General features: G+C 41.3%; 1 protein-coding gene across 1 annotated transcript in view; it reads right to left on the bottom strand.

The window, feature by feature from the left end:
• The window catches only part of EFNB2 (ephrin B2), a 52,592-nt gene that overhangs the window by 25,281 nt on the left and 14,525 nt on the right, over positions 1 to 12,786 (bottom strand). The window contains exon 2 of the mRNA XM_030568288.1: positions 1,530 to 1,813. Within this exon, the coding sequence (XP_030424148.1) occupies positions 1,530 to 1,813 (284 nt within the window). The remainder of the gene's footprint in view (positions 1 to 1,529; positions 1,814 to 12,786) is intronic.

Below are 12,786 nucleotides of genomic sequence, written 5' to 3' on the forward strand. Positions count from 1 at the left end.
CCACGACCGCGTTGTAACGGGGTAGAGATGTATTTGCGTATAAATGGACATGTTTATGCTCCACATTTTCATTAGGACTACATGCAACTGTCACAGCATCTGATCCTGCAGTTCTTACACAGGCAAATTTCAATGGGCGCTTCGCATTGACTACAGCATCAGGCTCTTTTGCACCTACTTTAGTAGACTGGTGGGTTTTGGTTTTTTTTAGACAGAGTCTGACACCATCAACAAACTGCATTTTAAAACTCCCACATTTCTCAATCAATTCTGTGATTATTTCACATTTTAATTACACTGACCAGTTACATATTTCTCAGTAATTTATTACATATTTGTAAGTATAATGAAACTACTAGAAGCAGTCCATATGTACATGTATGTAACAGAGGAGTACGTATCCACTTTATTTTTATTATTTGTTTCCCTTTAACACTCCAATTTTTGTGTATGTTTTTTAAATGATCTATGTTTATTACAAATGAAAAAAATATCAAGGGCAGCTTCTTTCCGGGGCTCAGTTTTCAAAGATAAACACACAAAGAAGATGGGAAGAACCAAGGTCCACCAATGCCCAACCTACCCGTAATTGCAGGAAATGGACTTTCTGGAGTATGCCCAACTCCTACTAGCAGATGATCTCTGTTCAGTTCTCCAGAGAAAGATGGAATGCTTGTAAGGCTTTGAATGAGATATTTTGACCTTAATGTTAGAGAACCAAATTCTTGGCTGGTGTAAATTGGCACAGAGTCTCTGAAGTCAAGGGAGCTATGTCATTGTACACTCTCTGAGGGTCTAGGCCAGCGGTAGGCAACCTATGGCACATGTGCCGAAGGCGGCACGTGACTGATTTTCAGTGGAACTCACACTGCCCAGGTCCTGGCCACCAGTCTGGGGGGCTCTGCATTTTAATTTAATTTTAAATGAAGCTTCTTAAAACATTTTTTAAAAAACTTATTTACTTTACATATAACAATAGTTTAGTTATATATTATAGATATAGAAAGAGACCTTCTAAAAATGTTAAAATGTATTACTGGCACGTGAAACCTTAAATTAGAGTGAATAAATGAAGACTCGGCACACCACTTCTGAAAGGTTGCCGACCCCTGGTCTAGGCCATAATCTTTAATAAGATTTGGCTGTGGCTAGGTTTGGATACCTTAACTCACAATTGGTAGAATATTACCTTGCAAGAAGCCCCACTGATTTCAGTGGGACTCCTCATGTTGTACGGTACTATGTGAGCAAGGATATAGCCATCTGGCGCTTAGTAAGTACCCAAACCTATTATGAGAAGTCCTTATAGGCATAATGATACAATCTACAGTGACTGTAAACAAGCCTGAAAAAGAGATGGGATAGACCCTACAGATGCAGCAGGGAATGTTAAGTATGTTGTTGAAAACAAGTTGACAAGAAAATATTTTAAAAGAAAAAACAATGCAAATCCAGGCAACTTCTTTACTTGCATACAATGTACATAGATAAAAAAGAAAAAGAATAAACAAATGCTAACTTGTACTTACATATAATGTAATAATCTTTTTTCCTCTGAAATTCCAGGCCCCAGAGGTTAGGGCTGAACTCTTGAAACTTGATGGTAAATTTAACATCTTGATCTGGCTTGGCACAGTTAAGTAAAGGTGTGTTGTCCTTTTTAATAGTACAGCTATCTGCTTGGTCTTTATCAACCATGTAGACCTTATAATACTCATACTGGCCAACAGTTTTAGAGTCCACTTTTGGGCATATAATATCCAGTTTGTCTCCTATTTGTGGGTATAGTACCAATCCTTGTCCAGGAAGGAATCTAAAAGAACGAGGAGAAAAGGGGAAATGTGAGATATCTGATAAAGACTGATTCAAACAAATTGCATGTGAAATGAGCAGACAGGAATACATCATTTCCAACCCATACATGATACAGCTGAATGAAGCAGCTGTTGATAGTTTGTGGCCAGATAATTTAAAATCAACAAAGTACAAATTTAGTTCTTGAAAATTAGAGCCAGAGTATGTCTTATAAGCACTACCCCACTTTTGGGCACTTCAAAAGGCTTTGTGTCCCAAGCAAGCACAATGATTACCAAAGCTTCCTTACACAGCTAGCCAACTCCACAAGCCAGTACAGGAAGGGCAGGGTCATGACATCTTTTCTCCTTCCTGTTTTAGGTGGCTAGTGTCTCCAGCCTCACGCTGTCTTGCACTTGTTTTGTTTGATTCCTGCATGGGAATCCAAAGGGTGAGAGATTTATTGCACCTCCTGTTCTAGGGCACGGCACAAACTAGCCCTTAGGATTTACTAACATATCAGTTACTATTATGTGTATCACACAGCACCTAGGAGCCCCAGTCATGGACTAGGACTCCATTGTGCAAGGTGCTGTACAAACACAGAACAAAAAGGCATTCTGTGCTCCGAAGAGCTTACATTCTACTGCCAATCACACAGTAATGTGATCAGCTTTAATGATCTCCTTTTCTCCCTTTCACTGCCCGATCCGATCGAGAACATGGTTGTGGTCTTGGTAACTTCAGAAAGGCTTTATTTCTTGTATTGCAATCCAAGCCTCCACTATTTCTCTAGCAGTCCCTTTGGAAACACTGACACAGATTTCATAATTCTTAGGGAATCACAAGTGTGCAAGCATTTTGTTTCCATCCTGCTATTATATATTTGCTGCTGAAGTTAATTAACAGGCAAGCTTCATCAAGAACATGTCGAGTTACTTATCATAATTAGTCACTCATCGATCAAACAACAGGACTTATTTTAAATTGTGCCTTAACAGAAATGTTTTAAAAACCCATAAAGGAAAACTAAAAATAATTAATTGCAATATTGATTCAGCCACAAAACAAAAAGTCCTATTCTTGCAAGGACAAAAGTCATTGCACTTTCCTGCTAATCTTTTTTCTTAAGATGTATTTGGTCCAATTAATGCCTCGAAGCAAGTCTTTAGAGCTGGAGCTACTGATACAAAATCCCCTAATGCCTACAGCTAAGAGCCTCTCTCTTCCCTTTTTCTCCTACCTGCCAGCCATATTGCTGCAAAGATCTTCCTTAATGGAGAATTGCTCTGAAACATGAAACAACGGCTTCCTAACGAACATCCTTCTTCAAGTGCTAACACTAAACAACATACTTAGAAAACCCAGCTCATCCATAGGCAGTCATCCTGCAGGCTCATTAAAACATCAGAGATGGAGAACAAAGCTGTAAACCTAAAGTACCCCCATCCTTTACGTAACTAAAGGAGCCCACCAGCTATAGCATTATTAATAGGTCAGAAGTCACTAACTCAAAAACAGCAATGAGGTGCCCCAAGTTACTGGTCTGTGAATTGTGATTTCTTGGTCCTGCACAACGTGAGTTTAGGATTTATGATTTGTACTAATGAATGGGATTATTTCACTCACAAAGCCTTTGGGAGAATTATATTTGTTGTGAAGCAGCATGTAGCAGGAGAAAGGCAATTGTAATTACATGCATTAAAAAAAACAAGACAGTGTTATGGCAAGAAAAGTGCATGTTGCTATAATTCACTGGGTCCCTCTCGTTCATGCTCTTTAATTTTTGTGTTACAAATATGGGGCTTGGCCATGCCTACTGGGCACAGGCCTACGTTGGGGCCAGCATGAAGCTGCACTGCCTCCCACAGCTCATAGGCATGCAAGAGGAATGCATCCCGTGCTGCATCCCCCAACGGGGCTGCATATGGTCTCTCCATGGCAGAGATGGCCAGAATGGAGAAGCCCCACACCTTGCTTTCTTCTCCCTGTCACCTTTGGAAAGGCCAGCACCTACACTGGCACAAGCAGAGTGGCAGGGAGTGGCCAACCCTGCACAGGGAGCATAAGGAGCGTTGGGGCAGGAGAAGAATTTACTGTACTTCTCTCCCATATACCAATACAGGGGCTGGCCACAATCCTGGGGCAGAGGGAAGATTACTTGGGCTCCTCACCACTGTGTGCCTGGACAAAGGCCAGAGGCTGTTTGGTCCCAGGCCTGCAAACATTTACTCCTGTATTTCCATTGCAGACGATGGAAATACTTCATGCAATTCGCAAAAGCGCTTGCAGAATTGGGCCCTTCGTTTTTAAGAAACCAGCGTACATTTGCATGTAACATGGACATAAATAGTGCATTAATTGGGTTAGAACATGTACCTGCTTACAATCAATCTTGCCGATATCATTTAGAAGCCTTTCTGAAAAATAACAAAAAGAACCTTTTGAAGCTGATCCTAAATTTTGGGGGCAACGGTCAATAGGGATGAGTGAAGTGAATGGAAGTTTGGAGTGCAAAAGGAATGCAGGCTAGGGCCCAAAGTCAGTATGGGAGAACAGTTTCCATTAGAAACAGATACACAGTGGGAAACATGCTTTCGGCTGTTCTTGTTTGGGTTTTTTTTAAGGAAATAAATAAATGCAAAAGAATAGAAAAATGGACGGGGAAATAAAAGGTTAAAGAGCTTTAAAAGCCACTTAAAAGCCAGGAATCGGAATATAAAGCGTAAAGGACAGAACAGTCCCATTTTACCAGAGGTGGCCAACCTGTGGCTCCAGAGCCACATGCGGCTCTTCAGAGATTAATATGTGGCTCCTTGTATAGGCACCAACTCCAGGGCTGGAGTTACAGGAACCAACTTTCCAATGTGCCGAGGGGTGCTTACTGCTCAACCCCTGGCTCTACACCCACTCTACCCCTTCCCGCACCCTCCCCTTGGCCGCTGTGCCCTTGCTTCTCATCCCCCCCCCAGCCTCCTGCATGCCACGAAACAGCTGATCGGGAGGTGTGGGGAGAGCTGCTGGTGGGTGGGAGGTGCTGGGAGCAGGAGTGGGAGGGGGAGAGCTCATGAGGGGGCTCCTGATGTATTACTATGGCTCTTTGGCAATGTACATTAGTAAATTCTGGCTCCTTCTCAGGCTCAGGTTGGCCACCCCTGCATTATACTGTTTACAACACATTTTACAAGAGCTTTAACTTGTAAAATGGTTAGACATTACAGCAGATGGAATATTCTGGCTATGTGTCTAAACTTGGCATATTCTGAAAATTGAACCTGACAAAGCTACTTCCGCTCCAATTTTCAGACTTCTACCATCTAACGCTAATGAAGTAAAGGGAGGGAAAAAAGGGGGCCAGAAAATGAAAGGTGGTGCTAGGAGCCTGACTGAGTTGAAACCTTCTCCACAGTTTGTGGCTTTGACTGTGACCTTTTCTTGAGCAGAGTTCTTGCAATAGACTTTCCTTGTGATAGTAACTTATAAATATGGGTGGAGACTGTAAAAATCAAGAGGTTCACCTGATTCATCTGTGTGCCATCACAGAAATGTAGTGACCCATAACTGGAACAGTTATTATGCAATAGCATACGAGTAAGGCTGAGATTTGCAAAAATATGAGACTAAAATTAGGCTCTCAAACTTCATTGCAACAAAATGAAATGCCTTCTGACAACAAAATTACTACATGACCCCGGAGGAGGGAGAATCAAGCCCAAGCCCTGCAGCCCAGGGTGGAGTGGAACTCGGGCTTCAGCTTCAGGCCCAGGTCCCAGCAAGTCTAAAGCTGGCTCTGGCGACCCAATTAAAATGGAGTTGGGGTTCCGACTCATAGTTTGAGAACCACTACAAAAACTACACTGCAAAAACTCCCTGAGGCTGTGAGGCTCAGATCCAGGGTCAACTGACTCGGTCTCCCGGGGCTCATACTACTGCGCTAAAAATATTAGTGTAAATGTTCCTGCTTGGGCTGCAGCCTGGATTCTGAGACCCTCTCACCTCATCAGGTTTCAGAGGCTAGGCTCCAGCCAGAGTAGGAATGTCTACTGCTATTTTTAGCCCCACATCATGAACCCTGCAAGCCCAAGTCAGTTGACCCAGGATCTGAGACTCATTGCTGTGAGGGGAGGAGGGGAAGAGTTACAGTGGAGATATCCCCCTATATTTTTTCATTTAGGTTCCTAAATAAATAAACTGATTTTCAAAAGTGCTTTGTAAGGCCACTAATACAGGTGCCTACATATGGAATTAGGAGCAGAAATCTAGGACCCCACTTTTAAAAAAATCTTAGACTAAACCTTTACATCTGCAAATGGAGGACTACATTCAGCTTTGGTGTTAGTTAACAAAACTTCAGCAAGGCTGAAAATAGCTTGTAATATTTATATCATTGCATCTACTGTTTACAAGTTTTAAATGTAGTGAGCCAAACACCTCTCTGTTGAAATGGTTGAAGGGCTGCATAATAAAGTCAGTAAATTGCTCTCATCCTACTGTCCTAACAAAAAATTGAGTGTTTGAAGCCAACTAAGGTAGCAGCAGCAGGCTGACTGCAGTGTTAAGACATTCACACATCCAAAATCCATCCAAGTATGCTGGAAGTGTTTTGAAAGGTGTGCATGAGAAGGTGCCTTCAGCTAATTAAAAGCTTATGTCAAATAGAAGTGTAACTAATACGGAGGATCAAAAAGTCTTCTGAATCCCACGAACGATGCCAAAGCAGTGGTGCCAGTGGCACGTGTTACACTAAAGATTACACTCTGGACTGAGTTTCACAGCAAGGATACATTAATTATGTCTGAAACAGTTGGGGCAACTTCTACAGCAAAGATACACAGTATGAGGCTTAAAGGCTAAATGCAGAGCCCATAGTCTAAAATGCTGCCCTCCAGCTGCCTGCTTTCAGTGAAGATTTCCATTGCTGGTGAATTCATAAAGGCTATTTCTGTTAATCTATCAAGGAGGTACAAAAGAACAAACAAATACTAATGGGTAAACAGACACATTCACACATGCAAAGTGAGGAACAGATCCTGCTTCCATTGAAATCAATGAGCATGCAGCATATTTTCTAAGAATGGAAGTTTTAGGCCGGAGTGCAAGTCCACAGGAGACTGAGGGACAAAGGTGAATTTAATCTACCTTCATCCCTCCCCAATGCCAAGAATTGGATGGCAGCCACAGGGATGTTCTAATTTGCACTTGGTAGCTGTCTAAGGTCCCAAGGGATCGTTCCAACAGCCAGAGTTTGCCTGGCCATAGGGACACTCCTTTTTGCCCAGGAACATCCCTTATGCCAGCAGCCCATCACCAACAAAGAAGTCTCCCATTTCAACACAATCCCAGAGGGAAGGATCTACTGGTTTATGGCTCCTTTATACAGAGAGGCAAAAGGAGGCTGCTGTGTGATCAAATATCTGGCCCACAGAAATTTATGATCACAATTACTCTGGGAAAGTATGCAGAAAATATTTTAGGTATAAAGAAATCTGGGCATCAAAATTCATGTACTTTCTCTCTCTGTAGGCATGTTCATACCAACAGTGCGTTTCACTGAGGGGCCAATATTTGTTGACACTGTTCAAAATCCCATGAACAAAAGTCCCATCCATTATTTAAACTATTCACTCTTCTTGGCCTAATAAACAGTAACATGATACATAGCACATTCAATTTTCCCAGAAAACATTCTCAAAAGACATTTTCTTTAAAAATTGTAGACCAAATATTCATATGCTCCAAAAACAAAAAAAATGAGTTGGGGGGCTGGGCAGGGAAGAGAACTGGAACAAACAATATCTGACCCTCCGTTCCCATTAATATTACTGTAATTTTCTACAGTACACTTTGTGCTTCTACGGTAAGCCCCAACCATTTCCTGACATTAATATACTATCCTGGTCAAAGTACTATAGAATTTAAATTTAAGAATTCTATAGAAAGGATCTCATTCGCTATTAAATTTGATAGAGTTTTAAGACCAATGTCTTAAGAATGTAATTAAACTTTATAAAAACCTATTACATTCACTTCTATTAAATTATATGGGACTTTTCCATAAGAATAACCGGTCAAACCTGCCCTACTTCCTGATATTAGACTCTACCAAAATTAGGAATACATCTGTAAGTGGAACTTTTCATTGGGAATATGTGCTACATACGCTTCTGAAACTGTAAAATAGTCAAGGGAGACAAATTCTTAGACTACATTAATTAATCCTGACGCCAAAAATATGTGCTGCTGCGCTTTTCCCAACCTGGGAAACTGTATGTACTCAGCTTTAGAAACTTCCCAATAATATTTAAATGAATGCAATTATAGAAAGCATGTTAGTACCTATTAACCTCGAGTATGTAACTAGAGAAAGAGTGCCAAATTTACATGCTCTAATATCTTATCTGAAATAATGGGTATCAACATTTAGTCTTAAATTAACATGACAAAAATAACCCTAAAAATTAGAACAATCAAGTTGCTTCTTAAAAATGAAATACGAAACCTTCTGTTAAAGAATCCCAGCTACTTAACTTTATGAAGTTTAACTACCAATCTGACTATAAAGCTACTCATTGAAAAGTTTCATTAAGGAAATTTCATGAATACTAACAGCCTAATATGTTAGATGTGGCCATGCTGCTTGTAAAAGTACAAATTGCAGCAGAGTAAAGACTATTGTACCAAGTATATCTCCCTATTTAAAAAAACAAAAGGAAACAATGGCCATTAAAGAATATATATATATTAATGATCTTGCTTTTAAAACAATGACAAAATTAGTATTTTGCATATCAAACCCATATGTCCAAATCCCATTTGCATATCAAAGCCCAAATGACTGGAAACCAGTTGTAAGTGAATGAGTTCTCTGTTCGATACAGAAATACAACTTTTTATATCAATCACCTTCTTATTCCATTTCAGGTTATGACTATAATTTGGAGGTACTGCACACCTTATTAGGAATTGTATCTATGCATTTTCAGAAACAGTAACTTTATGGGCCTGATCCCACTGAAGATTAAATTGCCACTGAGCTCAATGGGAGCAGGGTCAGACCCGGCATGTACTTAGTTCCCCAGCAGCTGATGTGGTAGAAACATCAATATGAGCTGCATCAAGAAAGATGAAGGTGAAGCTCCTCTTTCAAAACTCTTATGGAATTTGCTTTTTGGTTTTTGTTTTTTTTCTAAAAGCCACTAGTCTTGCACAGGTCCTCTGAGAGAAAAATTACCTCTGACTGTGGGATTGACACCAAAAATATGTGATGACTGAATCAATTTAACACACAAATTAGCAGAGTAAACTTTGAAAAATTAAATGAATGTATTCCATTTCATTTCAGTTGACTTAAACATGGTTTGGAATCTATTTTCCTTGCCAGTGTTATATTATTAGGCTATCAGAAGCACGTAACAAGGTGTGACACCAAATTTTAAATGATGTATTTGTTTAAAAAAAGTCAACTTCTCATCTAGCATTTAATCCGCCAAACTCTTACTCAGGGCTGGTCCACACTACGGGGGGGAATCGATCTTAGATACGCAACTTCACCTACATGAATAACGTAGCTGAAGTCGAATATCTAAGATCGGATTACTCACCCATCCTCACCGTGTGGGATCGATGTTCACGGCTCTCCCTGTCGATTCCGGAACTCCATTGGAGTTGATGGAGTTCCGGAATCGATATAAGCGCGCTCGGGGATCGATATATCGCGTCTAGATGGGAAAGATCAGTTTCAGCTGTTCCAATTAGCAGTTTTTGGTAATCAAAGAATCATAGAATATCAGGGTTGGAAGGGACCTCAGGAGGTCATCCAGTCCAGGGGTCGGTAACCTTTGGCACATGGCTTACCAGGGTAAGCACCCTGGTGGGCCAGGCCAGTTTGTTTACCTGCCACATCGGCAGGTTCGGCCGAGCGAGGGATGTGCTGGCTGCGGCTTCCTGCCACCCCCATTGACCTGGGATGGCAAACCGTGGCCAGTGGGAGCCGCGATCAGCCGAACTTGCCGACGTGGCAGGTAAACAAACTGGCCCTGCCCACCACGGTGCTTATCCTGGCGAGCCGCGTGCAGAGGTTGCCGACTCCTGATCTAGTCCAACTCCCTGCACAAAGCAGGACCAATTCCCAGACAGATTTCTGGCCCAGATCCCTAAATGGCCCCTTAAGGACTGAACTCACAACCCTGCGTTTAGCAGGCCAATGCTTATACTTTACCAAATGTTAGAGAAAAAAGAAAAAAAAAACACAGAAAAAACTAGTGAAGTACTTTTATGCATGTGCCCCAAGGTATATAGATTTTTGAACAAAATAATACTTGCTTTGCACAGAGGTACAGAACCGTGCATTGATTGTCAGATAGTGCCGTTATAGCACAGTGCAGAAGAGGGGACATTGTGATGTCATACAGTCCCAGCTACTCAGCCCTTAGCGACATTGGGAGGCATAACTGTAGCTCTTAGGGAGCGAAGCCCCTAAGCCATCCTTTAGGAAGGTGCATGTTCTTGTTTATATGGCCAGCCAGCTCAGGAAGTCATTGCCAGGGAGGAGGATGGGGGTGGGGGGGAAATAAGCATGGTCACATTTCTTCCGAACCCCTTATAGAAGCAGCTCTAGGGGGCCACAAGTCGGGTACAGTCTTGCACTTGAAGGAGCACAAAGCCTCCAATTGTGACCAGCTCCTGGGAGGGGAAAGTCACTCTCCCCCCGCCCCATCCTTTGTGTACATGCCAGGGGCCAGCCACAACCTGGCACTGAATCTGCTCTCCTGGAGATACCATTAAATTAGATGCCTTATCTTCTCATGAGAACATCTGGTTTTCAAAGGCTATGACTTCAGCTTAAAAATTAGTTCTCATTCAATGGGAACAATGAATGATGCAACAAAATGCAGCCCAGGCCTCTTACAGCTGCCACCTCAAGCCCTGCACTGATCCCCGGCATCTCCAACCCACGAAGCCCAGCAACTGGAGCCATGTAACTGAGTAGTCAGCAGCTTCTTCCCCAGCATTTCTCTCTGTACTGGCCTATTCAAAATTAGCCTCCCCAGGACATGGAGTGCAGAAGCCCTAATGAATGGCTGCTCTGCCTTCAACCCCCTCATGCAGGCCTACCACAAGATTTTTGGAATACATCACGTCTTCCGTGCGTGCTCACACATGGGGGTAAATTTAAACCACACTGCATAAAAGGCAAGATTTTACTTTGGTGGAGAACCTCCTTTTCCCTCACTGTTTGACTGTCAGTTAGGAAAAACATTAAACCACGCCCTCCAACCTCCTGAAGATTTAGACAGGCTCATGCTTTACACCCCTCACTACCAGACATAAATCTGGGCTGAGCGATTGGTGCAAAATATACCACACAGATGGGGAAAACGCACTTCCTTGTGCCTGAAAAGCAAAACACTCTCACAGCAAATGCCTATCTGGCTTTTTTTACATTAGTATGAGGAGTAAAGTCTGGCTTTTCTCACACCAGAATGCAAACCAGGTAGTAAGGCCTGAGATTATGAAAATGTGTAGGATCTAGCCCTTTTAACTGGACTGATATTAAACTTCTGTTCAAAACTACAGCTTTTATATTCAGCTTTCTTATGTGACCTCCACATAAAGTACTATTAATAGCAATTAGCTTTTTTGTATTATTGTGCAGAAAGCAATGACTGCAGTGGCATAAGAATATAAAGCATTAGAGAATTCAGATCCATTTACTAAATCAGTTCTGGTAACCACAAAAGAGACGCTAATGTGCTGTAGGCTTGGTCTCCAAACTGAAGAATGTTATATGAATATTAACAATATTCTATTTTAAACCTGTGTTTGATTATATTACTAATATTTTATTTTAAAATGGAGTTAGATTATCAGTTTGGTAACACACACACTTCAGCAGAAGAGGTTTAAAAAAAACGCAAATGGCTGCCATGGAGAGTAGAAGCTGATCTGTATAAATGGGTTATTCTGTGGAATTTCTGAAGAGAAAACACTCAGTAGGTGCATTGTAATTAGTTGCTCTTCTAGTTACCTCTTGATAAATGATGCATGCGGCTCTGGATGAGAGCCCAACTCTTGACCCATGACACCACTACACACTTTAGTACTTCAACCAGGAATCCCAAGCCTCAGAGTTCTTTTTTTTTTTTGTTTTTTCACACAGATGCACTTTTGGTAATACACAAAATGAGCCCTAGATGTTAGACTTCTTTCAGAAGTGCTTTATGTAGTTATGTTTTAAATACACTTGAGGAAGGATTTCTGACTCAGTCGTTCCAAATGGGCAGCATGTTTCATGATGGGGTTAAAGGACAGAATACAGAAAGACACACATATAACATTTACTGCCACAGTGCGTAATGATAAATGCCTTCCACGATCTTTTAAGTCTCTACATGCAGAAAATATTCATAAATACTGGTTATTTTAAAGACAGAAGATCAGAAGCCTAGAGAGAAATGCGGCCTCTACCATGAAAAAATACCCTTAAAAAAATCAACATTTTTTGGATAGCACTTTACTGCCCCCTTTTGCACTTTAACATTAGAACAGGTTTCAGCACGAACTTACTTATGTGAAACTCTGTGTGCTAATGGGGTACAACAGGGCACTAGGTTTACATAGGATTACGTTATCACACACTGCTTTTGGAGCATCTTGCAATTACCTAAAATGTAAACAAGTGAGGTGTTGCTCCTTCATGGCCTTCAGTATGCCAGGAACCGATCAGTAACTGGAGGCTTGAATAGACATTTTCTACTTTAATCTGCTTGCATGTGTGTGCTTGGGGTGATTGTTTGTTATCGCAGGTGGCCCTTCTTTCATACTTTCCTAAAGCAAAGATCATCTGCGACTTGAACCTGGTTTATTCATAGAAAAAAAAAAAGTGACAAAGGGTCATCCAGTGTGGGAGCCATTAAGGTGTTAGCAATCCCTGTGCTAAAAGTATAGGTGTGTGTTTCAAACCAGAAATTCACAAACTGGCAGGTAAAATAT

The sequence above is a fragment of the Gopherus evgoodei genome, chromosome 1 (genome assembly GCF_007399415.2).
Source record: "Gopherus evgoodei ecotype Sinaloan lineage chromosome 1, rGopEvg1_v1.p, whole genome shotgun sequence".
Lineage (NCBI taxonomy): Eukaryota > Metazoa > Chordata > Testudines > Testudinidae > Gopherus > Gopherus evgoodei.